Source organism: Crotalus tigris, unplaced genomic scaffold (assembly GCF_016545835.1).
Source record: "Crotalus tigris isolate CLP2741 ecotype Arizona unplaced genomic scaffold, ASM1654583v1 scf7180000017666.379230911805:20528666, whole genome shotgun sequence".
In the NCBI taxonomy this organism is placed as follows: Eukaryota; Metazoa; Chordata; class Lepidosauria; order Squamata; family Viperidae; genus Crotalus; species Crotalus tigris.
This window is the reverse complement of record NW_024096552.1, coordinates 15270028-15292105: the sequence shown is the minus strand read 5'-3', so window position 1 is coordinate 15292105 and position 22078 is coordinate 15270028. Positions and strand designations below refer to the sequence as shown.

The 22078-nt window shown below is 37.9% G+C and overlaps 1 protein-coding gene across 3 annotated transcripts in view; it reads left to right on the top strand.

Annotated features, from left to right (window-relative positions):
- The window catches only part of EEPD1 (endonuclease/exonuclease/phosphatase family domain containing 1), a 46981-nt gene that overhangs the window by 20783 nt on the left and 4120 nt on the right, over nt 1-22078 (top strand). For 2 of the 3 annotated variants that reach the window (XM_039336786.1, XM_039336787.1), the window contains exons 3-6: nt 10896-10947; nt 15025-15135; nt 15844-15978; nt 16329-16461. In XM_039336786.1, coding sequence (XP_039192720.1) covers nt 10896-10947; nt 15025-15135; nt 15844-15978; nt 16329-16461 — 431 coding nt within the window. The remainder of the gene's footprint in view (nt 1-10895; nt 10948-15024; nt 15136-15843; nt 15979-16328; nt 16462-22078) is intronic. The other variant, XM_039336788.1, reaches the window with a different exon arrangement.

Below are 22078 nucleotides of genomic sequence, written 5' to 3'. Positions count from 1 at the left end.
GCAAATACAGGTTTGATTCTTGCCTAATTTCTTAAATTCCACAGAGACTTAATTCACACAGAATCTTGATTTGCCTCTGTTAAGAGAAAGGGCTTGTCCTCTAATTTTGCACCAGCTCCTTTCAAATTTCCCTTTTCTCCTCTAGCTCTAATTTGTGCAGCTACCATAATATTCTTCATGTTCTGACTCCCCCCCCCCAAATCAAAGGAAAGGAGCAGGAAGTAGATAGCCCAGTAAAGAAATATTATATTGTTTCCAGGGGCAGCAATGCATCTGTAGGAGCTGCTTTATGGAAGCGTGATCTAAATCTAGGAGAACTGGGATTGTTCTCAACCCTTTTTTTTCTGCCTTAGCCTTGCTTCTTTTTGGCCAATTTACCTAAAGTGGCTTGATACATATGATAAAGTGGTCTCACTGGAACTCCTATAGTAATTATATGGTTTCTGACAATGTATAAATATTAGATGGACTTTTAATAGCTTCTGTGTCTTTAGGCATTTACTGGAACCTTTACTCTTCTCATCCATCTTTATGTAGTGGTGCAATGCATGCTAATAAAATTTGGATGAATGTGCGCCTCGTAGATCATTTGGAAAACATTTTCTTCTAATGATAATGGCTGGTTATTAAATTAAACTCTTAGACTACAATATAACAGAAGTAATAAATATCAGAATTCAGGCCCACTAACCTTTCTACGGTACTTTCCATTACTTTGGGCACTGCAGGGACTATAATAATGAGAGACAGATAAAACTGTTTATTTTGAATAGTTACCTCTAGTAAAAAATAAATGCCATAAGGAACCAGAGAAAGAAAGAGAACTGGCCTTTTGTTCTTAACTATATTTGTCATATACCTCGCCCTTAATGGAGAAACTAGAAAGTTATATCAGCCTTGGCATAAATCCAAAGTTAATAACAAAGAGAACCTGCCTGCTGAAATACATACATTTTGCTAACTTTATATATGAATATCTTCTAATTTCCAGCTTGCAAAATCTTCTTAATCTGACAACCCAGAAGGCTTATAAAGTGTGATGTAACCGCTATATTTACAGTATAATCCAAACAATACTAACATATAACTCAAATGTCATGCTGTTATGTTGTTATTTTCCTTTCTTAGTATGCTTTTCCAAATTTAACTGCTAAAGAAATTTCTAATTAACCAGGAGGACTCTTTCCCTTTTGTTTGTCTTTTTTAAATAAAATATCCCTGCCACTTTAAATCCAATACTAGTTCTTCCTGTTTGAGAGTTTGATACCAACAGAGTGCAACTTTATCCACATCACATGTCTCTTAAATAACAGCAAGGAAATTAGTACTAAGCATTATTTTCCCCAGTGATTTAACTTTATACAGAATAATAGAGTTGGAAGGGACCTTGTAGGTAATCTAGTCCAACCCCCTGCTCAAGCAGGAGACCCTATACCATTTCTGACAAATGACTGTCCAGTCTCTATCATTAAGGACTACTCGTTGAGTACGGTTTATCAGCCAGTTTCAAATCCATCTGGTGGTAATGTTATCTATCCCACTTTTTTCTAGCTTACCAAACAGTAGGTTGTGGTCTACTTTGCTGAATGCTTTACTGAAGTCTAAGTATATTACATCCACAACATTCGCTGGTCTACTGCTTTAGTCACATTGTTAAAGAATGAAATAGTTTTAACAAACCTGTGTTGACTTTTAATTATAACTTAGTTTCTAGATTTTCACAGATCTGTTTTTTGATTATCTTTTCCAATATCTTCCCAGGTATTGATGTTAGTCTGATTGGTCTGTATTTTCCTGGCTTTGTTTCCCCCCCCCTTTTTTTTTTCTGAAGATGAGAACAGGTTTTTTCCAATCCTCAGGTAATTCCCTGGTGTTCCAGGATTTTTTAAAGATATGATACAATGATCCTGAGATAACATCTGCCAGTTCCTTCAGAACTCTGGGATGTAAACTATCAGGTCCCAGTGATTTATATACGTCAAGATCAGATTTATATACGTCAACCATTTTCTTATTTATTTTAATTTTTATATCTAGTCTGTTTTTTACAGCTAGGTTTTTGGTAGGTTGTTCTATAGTTCCTTTTTGAATGAAGTCTGATGCAAACTATGAGTTAAGCAGCTCTGCTTTCTCTCTACTGCCTGTTACTTCCTTGTCATCTTCTCTCTTTACTGGACCAACTGTTTCTTTGACTTTTTTCTTGTTATTTGTATGTTGAAAGAAACTTTTTTTATTATTATCTTTGACTTTTGTTGTAAGTCTTTGTTCATTCTGAGCCTTTGCTTTCCTGATTTCATCTTTGCAGATTCAGGCTATATGCTGGTTTTCTGCCTGAGTTATGTGTCCCTCTTTCCATTTTTTGTACTATCCTTTTTGTCTTTCAATTTATCAGAAAGATTTTTGTGCAACCATGCTGGTTTCTTCTTGGATTTCTTGTTTTTCTTTTTCAGTGATATTGTGCTGGGCTGGCCTTTTATGATAATCTTTTTCATATTTTTCAGTATAAAAATATTTTACATTTTATGGGGCCTTTGAATCAGTCCTGATATTTGCTGCAATTTTCTTAGCAATATTTTCAGAAGTGGTTTGCTGTAGCCTTCTTCTCCTAGAGCCATCTTAGTTGGTTGCAAGGCATAGCTTGCTGTCAAAGGTATTTTAATGTTAAATGTTATTAAGAACCAATTCAGTTAGTAACTGAAGATATTTTTCTATTGAAGAATTTTAATCTCAGCAATTTGTTTTTTTTTTCAAATTTTGAAGAAAACAAACGTTGCTATTCTTATACACTGAATGCTAGTAACCTCTGAAATGTCTGCTTGGCTTTTTGCCTATGGCTGAGTTACTTGAGTTCAAGAGGCTCACTCTCATTAAAGTTCATTCTACTACAAAATATGAGAAGGGCAACATAAAAAGAAATAAAGAGACTCATTTGTTGCATTGAGCACTATTATTTGTTTGTTTTCAAGTCTGTAGTGTTTCTCCAGCTTATTAATCAAAATTTAGATTAGTGGGGAATTTCAATTTAGTGTCTTTATAATAAATGATTTCTGCTAAGAAGGTAGATTTATCTACAAATAAGATTTTATCCTTGAAATTGAGAGGTTCTATAGAATCAAACAAGATTTTCATAGAAGAACTGATCATTTTGTTTCACAAAGATTTAAGATCTCACATAAATGAGGTAAAGAAAGTGAGATTAAAGTCCATAAATAACTCTTTATAGCAGTTATATCAGTGGTGGGATTCAGCCGGTTCGCCCCACTTTGGCAGAACTGGTAGCTAATTTTTTGTTGCTCAGGCCCAGAATGGACTTCCAGAAGTGGCATCCACACAGAGGACCAGTTGTTCACATATTTGAATCCTACCATTGAGTTATATAATGTATGAAAACAGTCTGAATGTACATATGATTAGTGTGTAAGCATGCACTTAGTCAATGTTATCACATGTTAGCCCATAATTTTAATGGGAAGCTGATAAATTGTGCATGTGAAGAAGGAACTCAGTCATATTAGCATATGACAAGCTGGTATTAAGAATATTTTGCTGTCTTACTGGGTGCTCCATGGATGCATCATTTTCCAAATCTCCCATCTAATTACATACCATGTGTTCAATAACATGTTATTACATTAACAGCTTTAGAAATAAAGGTTTCATGGATTTTAATATTTCCAGAAAGAAGAGTTATGTATTTGAATGTTGCTCTCCTTGCCTTTTACAGAATATTCCATGTCCACTAAGCATGTTGACATTCCATTTTTTTTTTTACATGCTGACTAGTCTCGGAACAAAATGTCCGTTTAAACCTCTGTCTGGATCCCATGTCAATTTCCCCACTGTTTTGTCCATTATAGAAAGTGGTGCAACAAGTGTGGCTATTGTTTTATTTTTACTGGTAAGTTGCATTGCCCAGAATTGTTGTTTTTTTTTAAAGTTTGATTTTGATCATTTGAAATTTTGGGTCATAATTTGGATAGGGCTCCTACATGCTATGTTCGGGGACCAATTGCATTCCCACAAAGTTTTGGATAATATGTGTATTATTTTTCTACATTTGGAATGGTTTTTATTTTATATTATATTTGGTTGGCAAAGAATATCAAAACTTCAACCTCCCACCTTTTTGTAATGAAACAGGAAAAATCATAATGAAATAGGAAAATAGGAAGAGTTGATTGCCAAGATATTTGTATTTGCCCAGCACCTGGTTAAGTGAAACTGAAATGGACTTTAGAAGTAGATGGGATGCTGTCTTGTCTCAAGACTGCTATGAGAAACTCCCTTTATATCTCAGATTAGATACTTGTTGTTTTTAGTTGCTATGATATTTTTTTCTGTTGCTTGATTCTGATTCCTTTAAGGGAATAGAAACTTGCTGAATTGCCAGTGTTATTATGTGTTAAACAATTCAGTTTGATTTCAGTCTCCTGTTTTACTTCAGCCCTCACACAATAGATTTTATTGGTCCAGAAAACACCTAACAGTCCAAGGTCATGTATCATTTATCCTACAATTCTCATTCTTATTGTTTATCTAATCAGGATAGTTGGAAACAGTCACAAGAATGCTTTTCTTTTTTACAGAGAGAAATACTCTGTAAAAATAGTTAAAGGGAGAATTGAATGAATCATAAATAGTATCATTGAGAATAGTAATATTATATCAGACTTTTATACATGTTATAATGTGTTGTCTAACTTTCAGGAGATTTGAGATAGATTTGATATAGTGGCAAAGCTAACTAATCTCTACAGAGAAATGTATGAAAAAGGAAATGACTTGTTTTTAGTCTGTAATTTTTTTTAAATAAGTTATTAGATTTTTGTTACACTAACAAGATAAAAAAACTACTATAAATTAATAACTAATATAAAAAAGAGAACAAAGCCAAAATACAGAAAGAAAGCAAAAGCAATATAAAGAAATGATTAATGTATTCCAAGTGTGTGACTGAAATTTAAAATCTCAGTACAATAGCCAGCTGAGATTTGGCCTGCTATCAATCTAGTTTTGATCTGTTATTATTAATATAGAAGTGGCTCTTTAAAATTGAATGTTCCAATCTAATCTTGAAACAGAGGAGAACACAACTTATAGAAAACATTCTCCCCTGCCTTATAGACTTCGAGAGAGAGTCATTGTGGTGTAGTGTTTAAACTGATGGAGTAGGAAAAGGAAGACCTAAGTTCTAGTCCTGGTTAGACATGAAAGCCAGATGGATGACTTTGGGTGGTTCATGCTCAACTCAGATTTGGAAGTTAAAAAAAAATCCCAGAGAAAGAAAATATTATTTGACCATGCAGTCCACCAGGAGAAGAACTGACTTAAAGGCACCGAAAAAAAAAAAAAGACTTTGGGGAAAGTTTAATTATTTTTCTGAATTAGAATTAAAGCTGTCTCTTATTTCTTCAGCTCAAAAGCACTTGAATTTTAGTCTTTAGTTTGGTAGCAAGACTGGCATACTGTATAGTAGAAAGAGCAAAATCCGGTCAAATTATCACTACTGTTACATCTAAGGATTAATATGTATTATAGTATTATTCACTTCTTCATAAAAAGAGAAGAACAACAACAACACTGAGCTAAACCATGATGGCTAAAACAAACAACTCCATACTGCCACACCAAAAAACCATCTGATTGAACAGCTGGCATTTTCTTTTGAACTTTGCCTTTCCTCATTATGTGACCAATGTGATTCAAATGATTTAAGAAATTCTCTTACTTGGGAAACTGACTTAGAGAAAATGCCTCTTCAACCACAAAGTAAGTTGCATAGTATAAAGTAGTTAGTTACTGCGCTTCCTGCAGGGTGCAAACACCGGGGCTCCGGAGGGTATGCCTGGACCCCAGAAAGGGGAGGGAGTCACTGGGGCGGGTGAAAGGTTGCGTCGAGGAAGAGGAAGGGCAGTTGTGCATCTGCTGCGGCGATGGGACCCGCGGCGGCCACTTGGTGGCCACGCCCACTTGGCCACACCCACTCGGTGGCCATACCCACTTGGAGGCCACACCCACTCGGTGGCCACACCCACTCGGTGGCCACACCCAGTTGGCCACGCCCCTGGGGTCACCACAACGTGGGGAGCTGTATTATGGGGTCATGGCATTAGAAAGGTTGAGAACCACTGAGCTAAACCATGAGTTTGTTTAATTATGATTGATGGGATCCTGCTAGAAAGGCCTGGGAAAAAACTGAAAAATTAGGGGGGGGGGAAATGTTTGGAAAAAGAAAATGGGGAAAAAATTGTTTTTTTTTTCACATTTTTCTTCTTTTTTTCACCAGGACTTCCAATTTCTAACCCTAACCCACAATGCCTAACCCCCAACCCTAACCCCCACTCTCCCCCAGGGCAACCACAATGCCTAACCCCAACCCTAACCCTCAATGAAATCAAGTTTGACCCTCCCCCGGTTTAATGGTGATTTAATGGCAGATTCAAAGGGAATATTTTGACCCCTGACAAGATGAGCTCAAAAAGAAAGAGCTATTCCGTCGAGTACAAGAAAGGAATTGTAGAGGACTCTCAGGGCAAGAATCTTACAGCTTTCTGCAAAGAGAACAAGTTGGATCTCTGTATGGTCCAAAAATGGAGAGCAAAGTATAATAACCTCAGCCAACAGATGGAAGTGTGGATCAGGTAGGCAGCCATTATTTTCTGAACTGGAACACAACATCTGTGACTGGATTGCTGACAGGAGAGCAAAGGCTTTGGTTGTGCTCAGGGCTGATATTCAAGCATTTACCATTGCACTGGCACCACAGTTAGAAATATCCCCCAAAGAATTCAAAGCATCACAACACTGGCTGGATGGCTTCCTTCAGCAATATGAACTGTCTCTAAGAAGATTGACAACACTGTTCAAGTTGCAGGATGCTGAACTTAGTAAACATGTATTTGTATTTAACTCCTTTGTTGATGGCATCGACTTTTCAAAATACCAACTGTCAAACTTGATTGCTATGGATGAAGCTACAGTGTTTATGGGCCAAGTATGTCAAACAACAATTGATCAGAGGGTGCCTCGTCAATATACATTCCCTCCACTGGTTACAAAAGTGCACGTGTGATGTGTATTTTGGCAATTCGTCTGAATGGAACGAAAGTCCCACCTCTAATCATCACTAAGGGCAGGAAAGATAAAATTGAACGTGTTTCAGGCATTTATGTTCTTGAAACTGAAAAAGCCTGTTGCATACAAGCCATTATAAGGAAGTAGATTGATTTAATGCTGCCACTTGTTTTGAGAGGTGACCAAAGAAGTCTGCTAATCTGTGATTCAGCCAGCACTCAGCACGCAAAAGACATGAAGAAGTTCCTTGGAGAGAGAGGAATAGATCAAATAATGATTCCTGCAGGAATGACTGCCTATCTCCAGACTTTTGGTATTGTGGTAAACAAACCATTCAAGGATCATTTGCACAGGGAAATCAGTGACTACACTGAACACAGAATGGAGAGAAATCAGCATGTAAACTTGTGAAGCCTAGCCTGCCAGAGATCGTGACTTGGGTGAAGAATTCATGGGATAAAATCACTGACAGCTGTGTTGCCAGTGCACTATGAGCAGTGTACTATGAGCAGCCTATGTGGACAAGAAGTGCTCATTTAAGGAGACAAAATTGTTGGACAATGAGAGATAGGGGCTAATGGTTCTACAGGAACTGGATCACAAGAGATTAAGGCTGGAATTTGGGGTTTGGGAGAGTTGCCATATGAAGATGTTACAGAAGAAGATGACATGGCTGTTTTTGAATAAATGTTGATTGTTGTGGTTAGGGTTGCCCTGAGGGGAAGTGGGGGTTAGGGTGGGGGTTAGGCATTGTGGTTGCCCTGGGGAGAGTGAGGGTTAAGTTTGGAGGTTAGGCATTGTGGGTTAGGGACTTAGAGATGGGAAGGCCTGGAAAAAAATTGAAAAAATGTGTAAAAAAAAGTTTCCCCTCCCTTTTTTTTCAAATGGCTTTAGAAAAATTATGGAAACAAACCTGTTTGGGGGTTTTTTGGGGGCTGCGATGTGGCTCTGGAAAAGTGGCTGCAGAACAAGTGGGGCGGTGTGGGGCAGATTCCCCCCTCACCTGCCCAGACTTTTCCCTTTCACTCCCCTTCTGAGCCAGATTGCTGGCGCTTTCAGCCATCTGGCCCTCTTTGCAGTTCTGCCCACACAGCCACTGAAGCAGCAGGTGGAACACCAGAGGGTTAAGGAGGGAGGGTGCTGAAGTGAGAGAGTGTCCAGCCTGCAGCCCCCATGCCCCTTTCCTGCCAGAGCTGGTATGCCACCACATTTACCGTAAGTGCCGGTAGATGCCGGCCTTCCCTTTGATAGGCCTGGGCAGCTGTAGGAGAGAGCCAGGCCAGTTTCAGTATCTGGCACCCTTAGGGGGTTTGCCTTGGCACCTGCTTTGCAGTTCTGTCGCATTTCTCTGCCGCTGTGGAGCTGGAGAGCTTGCCCCACCACTACCCAGATGCCCTTGTTTCCCCCAAGCATTTCTCAGCTTACCTGGTTTTCAGCCCCTTGACATTTCTCCGTTGTGTTCGTCTGCCACTGTGTGCAGGGAAACAAAAGAAGTTTGTAGGACTAAAAAAAAAAGTTCAATCAATCAATTCCAACTTCTTGTGAAAAAAAAGATCTCGCAAAGTTAGAATTGATTGATTGACCTTTTTTTTTTTTTACTCCCACAAACTTCTTTTGTTTGCCTGCACATGGCAGTGGAGGAACATGACAGAAAAACATGAAGAAATGTAATGGGGCTGGAAATTAGGTAAGCAAAGTAATGCTTGGAGGAAACGAGAGCATTAGGGCGGTGGTGGGGCAAGCTCTCCAGCTCTGCGGTGGCAGAGAAATGCGATGGAACTAGAAAGTAGGTGCCAAGGCAAACCCCCTAGGGATGCCAGGCTCTGAAACTGGCCCATCTCTTTCCAGCAGCTGCCCAAGCCTGCCGGAGGGAAGGCCAGCATGTACCATACGGGTACTGAAATGTGGCGGCATTCTGGCAGGGAAGGGGCAGCTGGCATGGATGCTGCAGGCAGGATGCCCACTCAATTCAGCACTCTTCCTCTCTGACCCTCCGGGTCTCTGCCATTTCTTTGGCCCTCGGCTGCCGCCTCCCGGCTCACCTCTCAAACGGGCCAGGCCATGAAGGTAGCCCCCCAACATTCCCGGGGCAAAGGCCCCCTGCTTGCTTGGAGGAGCATTGGCCTGGCTGCTCCCGCCCCAGTGCCCTTCCCACCACCGTCCAGCACAGCTGCCCTGGGGCTGCAGGGGCTAGCCTGGCATGGGAAGGGCACATGCACCCCTTACCCACCCGAACTCTGTCATACAGTATCTTTACTATAGTTGGTCTGCCAGCATGCTCTGAGGTTGGCCCCTCGCTGCTGTGTTGCATCTACAGCCTATGCGCAGGCTATGCCATGCCATGTCTGCTGGTAAGAAAGACATCTCCCGAAAATAAGCTCTAGTGCTTATTTCAGAGCCAAAAGAAAATAAAACCAGGTCTTATTTTCGGGGAACCATGGTATAACATATATGGTTTAGCAGGAGGTTCGAGTTTGTATACTATGAAATGTGCAAATTACTGGGATATACTTTACTTTCCTGGATTTGATTGATTTTTTTCCCCTAGAAGTGTTCCCATTTCCAAACCAAGGCCTATATATCTGCTTTTAACTGAGAAATTTTGGGGAGGAGTTGGAAGGAAAGATCTTTGTTAAATAATCTGACTAAATGGATGATGTAGGAGGTTTTTATTGAATACAAAGTTCTTCAGAATGGAACAAACAAGGAAAATGTGCTGGAAATATTCAGTATCTTATCTACATATTGTCTCATTGATAAAATGTAGCATGAGTAATTGTACTCATCTTTTTGTGACTTATTTTCAAACTTAGTTCATATTGAGTGAAGTGGCAGTAATCTGCACCAGCAATTTACTCTCAGAGGCTATGTAGTTACTTGGGTTTGCTTTGATTCATTGGAATAAAGATTTCCTGTTCTCTCTGCTTGATCAGTTTTTTGATAGTACGGTGACATAATTTTTTTGCTTTCTGTGACCTAGAAAGATGCTTTGCCTTATTAATGGATAATCATGGCCTGTGCATATCTATATCACTGCACAAAACATTTTTTGAAAGACAAGCTTTAAAGTCCTTGAAGAGGTCTAATATATTGAACAGCCAGCAATAACTACTGCCTATTTTTAGAGCAGTGCACCGTAAGTTCTGTAAAAAGCATTGAGGATATCCAGTCAATTCTTCTGTCTGCACCAGATATTAGTGCTAGGTTGCCATTCTCTATTTAGCGAAAATAATCTATTTTTCATTTTGCAGTCCTATAAATATTTGCTTAGTGATCATACTACTTTATGGTTCTCATATTTCTGTTGATCAGCACAAGAATCTTGCTAAAGATAAAGCAATTAGCTATCAAAATCAACATCAGATAGATATTATTTCTTTTCCTTTCATCTCTTTCTGCTACATTTTTCAGTACTTAGTATATGTTATGATTAAATTCTGATAAAATTAACATTTTTTTATTGGACACCACACTAAGCTACATTAATTTTTCAGAACAAATAGATGAAATTTTACTTTCTCTTGGTTTCTTTGGATTTAGAATATCCATAATAATGTTTTTGTGAGTTATTATTTGTGAATTATTAAAATATGTGGAAATAAACAATAGCTTATATTTCAGTTTAATGATGTACCCAACAAATAATGGGTTATAATTTATAACTATCATTTCCTGCTTCTAAACCTCCCAAAAGCATATGGCTGATCATTATCAACAATTGAATGGCTACTTAGCGAGTTCGATGTAGAATTCTTCTAATTTTATGCTTTCATAACCATGTTGGTTTGACTTGATTTTTTTTCTTTTTTTCTCCTTTCTAGCATCAAACTTTTGGCTGTGCAGGAGTTGATTGATAGAGATGCACTTGAGAAGGTACCTTTACTCTTTCTGTAGAGCAGCACAAATCTGCAAATCCTCTTTCTTCTGTTAGTAGTATTTCTGTTTACTGCTACTCATGTCTTATAAGCATATACTTATACTTCAGATTACAAAATGTGAATGTGTGTATTCATGTACCCAAAGATTATTCTCTTTGTTGCATTCACAATCTAATTAGATGGAGATTTGAAGCAACGACTATACTTTGCCATTCAGTGCCAGAAAATTGAGTTGAACCATAATAAAAACAAAATTGGATTTCATTTTAATTGCATATTCATTTTAATAACATTAAACATAATGTAATTTCTTTCCATTCTTCATTTTATAATTTCTTTTTAATAGCACATTAAAAATAATAATTTGCTAATAACTTTTGGAGATTCCTGAAGAGCATCTGTTGAATTAAATAATGTCCATCATACATAGGTAGCCCTCAATTTATGATGATTTCTTTAGTGATTATCGTTCAAAGTTATGATACTGTTGAAAAAAGTGACTTACCACTAGTCCTTCACAGCATACTGAGATCATGTAATGCAGTGGTTCTCAACCTTTTTAATGCCGCGACCCCAACCGGTCGTAAGTCGAGGACTACTCAACTGGTCGTAAGTTGAGGACTACTCAACTGGTGCAGCACCGTTTGCAGAATGGGACTTTTGGCGGGCTCAGCAGGGCAGAGACAGCCTGGACAATTCCTATTGGCTTTTGAAAGCCAATAAAATTAGACTCTATTCAAGAGAGCCTATTCTATTGGCTTTCAAAAGCCAGTAGAATAAAAGGGAGTAGCACAGCTAAGGAAAAGGGGAAAAAAATGGCAGACTGTGTTGTTTGGCGACCTCCGTGAAATGGTCGTTCGACCCCAAATGGGGTCCCGACCCACAGGTTGAGAACCACTGATGTAATGGGAAACAGCATGTATTTATGATGGTTGCAGCCACATGATCACCATTTAAGATTTTCCTAGGGAGCTTCTGCTAAGCAGAATCAATGAGGAAGGCTAGCATTGCTTAATGACCAGCGCAGAAAAGGTTTTAAAATCAAGCCAAGATCACTTCATAACCACATTACTTTAGTGATGGAGGTTCTGATCCCAATTGTGGTCACAAATTGAGAGAACTACTTGCATATAATAAACCCACATCCAAAGAATCCTGAGATGAACTTCAAAGCAATTTGAAATATGACCCAGGCAATGGTGCAGAAGGAACACTTCAGATGGAGATTAAGAATACATGGAAATTTGTTTTTGTTTTTTTTTAACTCTTTGGATCCCCTCTAATTTTCACCCTTTAGCTGGCACTGTACAAAAATAGATTTTCTCATAGCTCTTTGATTTTTGTTCCCTTGTGAAAAACCAGCACATTAAATCAAACCAGTGGGTTCTGCAAGCAAATCTTGCCAGGCCTTCTTATGGGAGAGTAAAAGAGTTTACAAAGTGTAATGCTTTCTTTTGTTGCTTTGCTTTTCCAGTATAGTTTTTCTTCCATATCTGGCAGTGAATGTATAGACTGAGTTGAATGTTTAAAGTCTTGAGAGCAAATGCATTGGCAGTGATTCCTTCTCAGTCCAGTCAGCTTCACAATACACATCAGTCAGTTCAGCATTACCTCATGATAAAACTTATTTTTATTTTTGTTAATTCAACATTAGTCTCACTCCCCAGCAGCCTGTTCATGAGATGACTGTTAAGCAGAAGAGAGTGCTCCTGAATTACAAATAGAATTCCTGCTTTGGTTTGGCTTGAACTACTAAGGTGGCAGTAATTCTGTGAATAATTTTTTTAAATCAGATATGTTCTATGCAGTATGCATGACAGCTATTATTAACATCCATAATATGGGCATAACCTATGCATGCACAAATAAAGAGGAAAAAAGAAAAGGGAACCGATACATAATCTCTGAGGGAACTGATTCATAATCCCTGGTTTTATTGTCATAGTAGCTAGGTCTCTTTGGACTTTTCAGTTAAGCATTTTTCCATAAAGGAAGAAATTTAATTTTCGTGACAGTCTTGGAAATTTAACTCCACCTCAGGTTTCAGTGTATTTATTTTAAAAGAGTAATAATTTGCTTTATCAGAATTAAATCTGTATGATATTCAGACACCAAAAAATAGATACCCCTTCTACTTTAAATAACTACTGTCATCAGCCTCAGAGTTGTTCTCATCATCAATCATAAAGGCAGATATTTTACAGTATTGTTCCCTTCTGATTTTTTTCTTAAATTACATGCTTTTGATTGCTTGGTCAGATGTTGGTTGGAGTTTAATCAGTTTTGGCTAGGGTTCACAAATCCTAACCAAAACTGACTAAACCGGAATGTGCTGTACTTTTGAAATAGTGGCAATGGCAGAGTATGATTGCACAGCTATATTTGATGTCTTGCTAGACTGTTCCCAAACTAAGTATTTCTGGCAACAAGTGTAAATGTTGTAGTTATGTAGAGATTTCTGCAGTTGCTCTAAATAGTACCCAGAGTGTTCAGGAACATCTATTACTGCAAAATATAACATTAAATATTAATCTACTAAACCTGTCATGACCATCTTCTTGAAGGAACGTAGGATTTTTATAATCCTTAATTGTTTTTTATTATGATTTAAGATCTTAATTCTAACTTCTAAAGCCAGAAGATTATCTAAGGATAAATATGTATAGAACAGCAAATTTGCCATTCTCTTGAATACTGAAGTCATTATTTAATCCTCATATCAGGAATGTTGTAACTCGTGTTAATGAACCCTTCCATTTTACAAGGAAGAGACAATTGATGCTAAATTTACATTGCCTTACTGAATCATAAATTAACAATTCTGTTGTTTAACATTCAAATGAAATCCCAATTTGGATATTTTGGAACAACTCCAGAATCATTCCTAATTTGTATTTGAGAGAAGAAATCAAAGTATTTGTTCTGTTTCTTTCCTTGTTTCATAAGAAGTCCTAAAACCCATAGGACATAATGAAACTTCAGGGTTTGCAAACATTGGAGCCGCTTACATCAGGTTCAGTCTTGTGTAATTCATTTGGCTTGCTTATTTTGTCTAGCTAAGATTAATTGTTAAACAATCCAGCCAAAATGTACTGTATTAGTACACATTGTCTTCAGTTTGTGCAGTTTGCTAGTTTAGTTGAGTCAAATTGAATTAATTAAACCAAGCTGACCTGATAAAACTATCCTTACACAGCCTTTCAGTTGCCCATTTTTAATTTAGTGCTTAAATTTAAATTATGACAACAAGTGCCTATCAACTGTTTCTGGAATATAAATTACAAACTTGTGACTGTTGTTTGGGAGTATGCTTAACAATTTGCTGGAGTTTTTAGTTCATATTTTTCTGTTTAAGTTTTTAATAACATTGTAGGCAAAATAGCACTGCCTGTGGCAGAAGAAGATGTAAAGGTGTAAAGAAGCATGGCAAACTAGCCCTGTAAAACAGGCTACATGGATTTCTTGAAATCTACAGGTCGTTCTTGGGTTACAACCATTAGTTCAGTGACCATTCAAAAGTTACATAAAGTATTGATCCCTGGCTTACAATTACAACATTGCAGCAAGCCAAAGTCATGTAAGATCCTTGCTTAACACTGCAAAGTCCTTGCTTAATGATGGCAACCGGGACTGCAGGGACTTTATAATTATAGATAGCAGCAAACTCCAGCAGCAATCTCTCAAATCTCTGTATTTGTTACGGTTCTCCTGAATAGAAGGGAAATTACCCAAAGCCTTTCGGCCAGCTTAATTAATTAATTAATTGCTCCCTTTGGCCCATGGATGCTGATTAACTATTTATGTGTATGGATTTGAAAATGATGAGCCTGCTTAGTCATCAAAGTGTATCTGGCCCTAAATCGGCTATAAATTTAACTATTTCATAATTTGCTTTCTTTGGTTATGCAAATAATAACATTTGAGCAATAACATTGACAGAATGCAATTCTTTAAAAATATTTCACTGAAAGAAAAAATGATTGTTCCTTTACTTTTCCCTACGGGATTTAAGATGGACCTAGAAATGCTCCAGTTTAATGAACTTCCTCTCTTCCCACCCAACTTTTTACAGTTTTGCATGGAGTTAAATCAGCCAACTCTGCCAAACATCCGCAAATGGAAGGGCCCTCGAGGATGTTGGAAGGGAAGCATTTCACAGAAGCTCTCAGGGCACCCCGAGAAGGTAGTCTGGTACAAGTCAAAAATTGTGGAGTTTTTATTTTGCTTTTATCTAGCCAAGGAAATGATTATTACAGAGTTTTGAACTATTGGAAAAGAATTTTTTTTATTTGAGCTTCTGAAATTTTATTTGAACTAAGGATAGCATTTCTTCTGACCCTTTGAAGTGACTTTTCATAACTTTCTTTCCACTGCACCATAATTGATTTCAGAAGGTTCTATGATCAGGCTATAGAGATTTTTAAAATTCCATTTTAGTTATGTCTATATACTTGTCTATATGCAAGTATTTCATTATAAATCTTGCCTCGTGGTAATCTATACCGAATTCACAAAAAACCTATAAAAATAAGAATCACAAAAATTCCATTTTGTAATTAAAAAGTAATCATTTTTATAATTAACAAATACAAACTCAATCCAAACAAAATTCACATCTTCAGCTCTTTGTTCAGTAACCCTCATCAAGTGCGTGCTTGTATTTATATTATTATTTGCTTTATAGTATATATATTCCATGCCAATCAACAGATTTTAAGTAGCATATAAACAAAATAAGATTCTAACAACCCAGACAGTCTATATAAAACATCAACTTTGATTGGATTCAAATTTAATGCTTAGACTGGCTGATTGGAATTAATAGAACCTTAATTTGGCCATTTTTGATGATGAATTATTTTGCTTAGCTATTTTCTTTTTTGGCTTTCAGCATGAAGAATATTCTGGCTTCCTATGGGACACAACCGCAGGGATAGAACTGAAAGAAGCTACATTCTCTGAAGGCCCACACACAAATGGCAATGGGAAACAGGTCTATCTTCACCCTTATATTGCACATTTCAAGGTAAGACTTGACTTTCCCAACTGAGAGAATTCAAGAAAGGGTTGGAAATTAAATGGCACTGGCATGATTTTTAAAGTTTCATTGAGCAATTAAAGGTGGTAGCATTGTCTTCTGGGTTTATAGTCTTGCCCTAGATAGATTGTAATAAAAATTGACGGTAGTATATTTTCCAAAACATACAAAACTAAAGCAGAGGTCTGTGATTGTTAATAAGAATGTGTTTCCTTACAAATCAGAAATGATTGTATTGATGAGCACAGTGGTGAACAAGCAGGAGAGATCTTTCATTTGTGATGTATTTGTGAACAGACTCTTGGAAATCTCTTAATGCTGCCTATGTTTGTTTCTAGATTGGAATGAATGATTTAATACTGGTTAACTTGCATTTAGTGCCATTGCCGTCTACTGGAGAAAATTCTGTGAAGAATCAAAATAATCATAAATTAGCAGTCCTTGCACATACTGTACAGGAAACACTGAAAGGTAAGACCAGCTGATAAAAATGTTAAACAATGCTGAAGAGGATCCATCACTCATTTGGCATTTATCAGCCTTCCCTTGCCTGGCACCTTACAGATGGGTTGGATTTCAATTAGAAAGTATAGATAAAAATCCTCCTTCTTTTTGAAAGTCAACTTAATGCTAAATAATGTCAAAAAATAATTTGCTGAGTGATTTAACTGGCATATTTGATGTTTAGTCAAAAATTAATGTATATTGTCAGTCATTGCACTGCTTAGATACTGGAAGAATAAGGGATTAGATTTATAGTACCCATAGAGAGCTTGTTTAAGGACCACTTTTAGATGTCCATATAACAAATTAGTGATTGTTCCAAAACCACTATGTCAGGTTGTGGCTTTTAGTAGAAATTTCCTTCTACTAAATGTGCTTACCAGAACACAATCTGGTACTACATGGTTATAACCATAATGCAGACAATGATAATGCAAAATAAGAAAACCTAACATTTTGTTTACAACTAAACAAAGGCTAAAAATATAGCATGACTTTGTTCAATTGATATCAAGGTTGGTTCCTGAAAGCATTCTTTAGTTTCAGAAGAGGGCCAGGTGCTTTAAGCTTAGGTGCTTAAAAATGGATTACCAACATTGATCATGAATGTAAAAAATGTTATGCCAGATTAGTTGTGCATAAGTGACAAAAAACAGCATATGGGTAGATGTTGTTTCCAAAAGCCATCATCAAGGGTATTTTCAAAGTTGTGTATCACTTTTTAGTAAGCATTGGTTTGCTTCTGCAGCCATGTTAGGTGTTGCAATGCTTCATAAATTAATACTGTGCCTCTCTGGCACATTTCAGTGATTTGACTCCTTCATAAGGTTCATTGTTGTTGTTGTTGTTGTTAATTGCGAAGTCGTGTCCGACCCATTGCGACCCCATGGACAACGTTCCTCCAGGTCTTCCTGTCCTCTACCATCTTTTGGAGTCCATTCAAATTCACACCTACTGCTTCAGTGACTCCAGCCAGCCATCTCATTCTCTGTCGTCCCCTTCTTCTATTGCCCTCAATCTTTCCCAGCATTAGGCTCTTCTCCAGTGAATCCTTCCTTCTCATTAGGTGGCCAAAGTACTTGAGTTTCAACTTCAGGATCTGGCCTTCTAAAGAGCAGTCGGGGTTGATCTCTTCTAGGACTGACCGGTTTGAACGCCTTGCAGTCCAAGGGACTCGCAGGAGTCTTCTCCAGCACCATAGTTCAAAGGCCTCAATTCTTTTGCGCTCAGCCTTTCTTATGGTCCAACTTTCACAGCCATACATTGCAACTGGGAAAACCATGGCCTGGACTATACGCACTTTTGTTGGCAGGGTGATGTCTCTGCTTTTTAGTATGCTGTCTAGATTTGCCATAGCTTTCCTCCCCAGGAGCAAGCGTCTTTTAATTTCTTGGCTGCAGTCCCCATCTGAGGTGATCTTTGAGCCCAGAAAAATAAAATCTGTCACTACCTCCATTTCTTCCCCATCTATTTGCCAGGAATTGAGAGGGCCGGATGCCATGATTTTGGTTTTCTTAATGTTGAGTTTCAAGCCAACTTTTGCACTCTCCTTCTTCCCTGCATCAAGAGGCTCTTTAGTTCCTCTTCACTTTCTGCCATTAGAGTGGTATCATCTGCATATCTTAGGTTGTTGATATTTCTCCCGGCAATCTTAATTCCAACTTTTGATTCATCTAGCCCTGCCTTTCTCATGATGTGCTCTGCATATAAGTTAAATAGGCAGGGCGACAGTATACAGCCTTGCCGGACTCCTTTTCCAATTTTGAACCAATCAGTGGTTCCGTGTCCGGTTCTCACTGTTGCTTCTTGACCCGCATATAGGTTTCTCAAGAGACAAATGAGATGGTCTGGTACTCCCATCTCTTTAAGAACTTGCCACAATTTGTTGTGATCCACACAATCAAAGGCTTTTGCATAGTCAATGAAGCAGAAGTAGATGTTTTTCTGGAACTCCCTAGCTTTCTCCATGATCCAGCGTATGTTGGCAATTTGATCTCTAGTTCCTCTGCCTCTTCGAAATCCTGCCTGTACTTCTGGTAGTTCTCGATCCACATACTGCTGGAGTCTAGCTTGTAGGATTTTAAGCATAACTTTACTAGCATGTGAAATGAGTGCAATGGTGCGATAGTTTGAACATTCTTTGGCATTGCCTTTCTTTGGAATTGGAATGTAAACTGACCTTTTCCAATCCTGTGGCCACTGTTGAGTTTTCCAAATTTGCTGGCAAATTGAGTGTAGCACTTTTACTGCATCGTCTTTTAAGATTTTGAATAGCTCAGCTGGAATACTGTCACCTCCACTAGCTTTGTTGTTGCTCAGATTTTCTAAGGCCCATTTCACTTCACATTCTAGGATGTCTGGTTCGAGGTCAATGACCATCTCATTGTGGTTATCTGGGATGTTAAGCTCATTCTTGTATAGTTCTTCTGTGTAGTTTTGCCATCTCTTCTTAATCTCTTCTGCCTCTGTTAGGTCTCTGCCATTTTGGTCCTTTATCATGCCCATCTTTGCATGAAACGTTCCCTTCATATCTCCAATTTTCTTGAAGAGATCTCTGGTCCTCCCTATTCTGTTGTTTTCTTCTATTTCTTTGCACTGTTCATTTAAGAAGGCATTCTTATCTCTTCTAGCTACTCTCTGGAATTCTGCATTCAATTGGGTGTATCTTTCTCTTTCTCCTTTGCCTTTCGCTTCCCTTCTTTCCTCAGCTATTTGCAAAGCTTCCTCAGACAGCCATTTTGCTTTCTTGCATTTCTTTTTCTTTGGGATGGTTTTAGTTGCTACCTCTTGTACAATGTTGCGAACTTCCATCCATAGTTCTTCAGGCACTCTGTCTATCAGATCAGTTCCTTAAATCTATTTGTCACCTCTACTGTATATTCATCAGGAATATGATTTAGTTCATACCTGAGTGGCCTAGTGCTTTTCCCTACTTTTTTCAATTTAAGCCTAAATTTTGCAACGAGAAGCTCATGATCTGAGCCACAGTCAGCTCCTGGTCTTGTTTTTACTGACTGTATAGAGCTTCTCCATCTTTGGCTGCAGAGCACATAGTCAATCTGATTTCTATGTTGACCGTCTGGTGATGTCCATGTGTAGAGCCGTCTCTTGGGTTGTTGGAAAAGAGTGTTTGTTATGACCATCGTATTCTCTTGACAAAATTCTATTAGCCTGTGCCCTGCTTCATTTTGTACTCCAAGGCCAAACTTGCCTGTTATTCCGGTTATCTTTTGGCTTCCTACCTTAGCATTCCAATCCCCCATGATGATAAGGACATCATTTTTTGGTGTTAATTCTATAAGGTGCTGTAGGGCTTCATAGAACCGGTCAATTTCATCCTCTTCAGCACCAGTGGTTGGGGCATAGATTTGGACTACTGTGATATTGAATGGTTTGCCTTGGATTCGAATTGAGATCATTCTGTCATTTTGGGGATTGTATCCCAGTATTGCTTTTCCTATTCTTTTATTGACTATGAAGGCTACTCCATTTCTTCTGAGGGATTCTTGCCCACAGTAGTATACCTGATGGTCATCTGAGTTAAATTCACCCATTCCTGTCCATTTTAGTTCGCTGATTCCTAAGATGTCGATGTTCAGTCTTGTCATCTCTTTTTTGACTACGTCTAGCTTGCCTTGATTCATGGATCTTACATTCCAGGTTCCTATGGAGAAAAAATCTTTACAGCATCGGACTTTCCTTTCACCACCAGATATATCCACAGCTGAGCGTCCTTTCGGCTTTGGCCCAGTCGCTTCATTCTTTCTGGCGCTACTAGTACTAGCCCTCTGCTCTTCCCCAATAGCATATTGGACACCTTCCGACCTGAGGGGCTCATCTTCCAGCGTCATATCTTTTTTCCTTTTAATACTGTCCATGGGGTTTTCATGGCAAAGATACTGGAGTGGTTTGCCATTTCCTTCTCCAGTGGATCACATTTTGTCAGAACTCTCTGCTATAACCTGTCCGTCTTGGGTGGCCCTGCACGGCATAGCTTATAGCTTCATTGAGTTACGCAAGCCCCTTCACCACGACAAGGCAGTAATCCATAAGGTTCATACACAGTCATTAAATTCTGGAAGTCATCCAGACAACATTTGCCTGTAATTCATTCAGTTAAAAATGGTACCAAAATCCAAAGCCATTTCCTTTTGGTTTTTGCACCTTATCCTTCATCTATTAAAGTTTGTTGCTATATGTTTTATAACATTCCTCCTTACTGTCATTTTGTTTCATACATTCCTTCCCCAATTTGATGCTATGTTTGCATGGGATTATGGGAACTGAAACCGAAAAAAAATCTTGAGAGAAACCATGAGACAGATAGGTGCATGTGCATGTATACATGTGGAATCAGCCCGGGACAGCTTCAGAATCAGCTATGCAAGCCAGTTGAAAGAAATAGATATTAGAGGCAGAACAGATAAAAGTTTGCATCCTAAAATGGATGCAAAGCTTTAAAAAAAGTCACAATACAACAATGGGAGGTGTTATGGAATAAATCTGTAAAATGTACTCCAGTTATAACTTAAAAGAAAACTGTTAAGTTTCTTAAATAATTGACAGATGGTATAAAACTTGTCAATAATTGCCAAGACAGACTAATTTATTAGTCTAATTTAATACTCCATAGAATATTACATGGGATAGAAAGAAAATTTTACCACATGTGGTAAATGTAAAAATACTCAAAAGTAGTAGAAAGAAATATTCAGAATTACTCAGAAACAGTTAGAAATCAAATTTGAAATAAAATCACTTCTTTTTACCAGGCAAAATTGCAAAAATAAATCAACAAAGAAAAATCACAATTTATATGATACGTTTTATGGCAATAAGATAAATGTAGGTTTAGGTTTTTAAAACCTTTGTTTGTTTGTTTGTTTATGTAGTGAACATACCTAATAGTCCTTCCTCTTCTTATTTTTCCTACAACAAGAATCCTGTGAGGTGAATTGGGCTGAGAGTGACTGGCCCACCGTTACTCAGCTGGCTTTCATGTCTATGACAGGACTAGAACTTACAGTCTTCTGGTTTCTAGCATGAGCCTTCACCACTACACCAGATTGGCTCTGTTGTGTACAAATTACAGAAAAAAAATAAGTTATTAAAGTTATCTGACTGAGAACTTAAACTTGGGGAAATTTGCAGTAATAGGAAAATTAATAGCATATATTCACAACAAAAATCAAAATTTAAATAAAAAGGTGTGTGTGTGTGTGTGTGCTTAATGACTGCCATGTTTAGCCATCATTCAAATTTGCTAGTGTTGAAAAAATAACTTTGTAACTGATCCTGCGGTTAAACCAGTATTGCAATGTCATCTGGTCAGATCCAGCTGCTTCACCTCCAGGAGGATTATTGTAGCATTGATGTGGCAGCAGCATAGCCATTTGGATGGATTCTGCCAAGTAGAGTCGGTGAGGAAGTCATCAGTGAAATTGGAAGTTGTAATTGTGTGCGGTCTTGCTTAAGGATTATAGATGATTTGATTGACAACTTTAGTAAAAGTTAGGTCATAAATCCGTTATAACCAAACTGGATGTCTCGCTTAATATAAAGGGAGTCATTTATGCCTGTTATC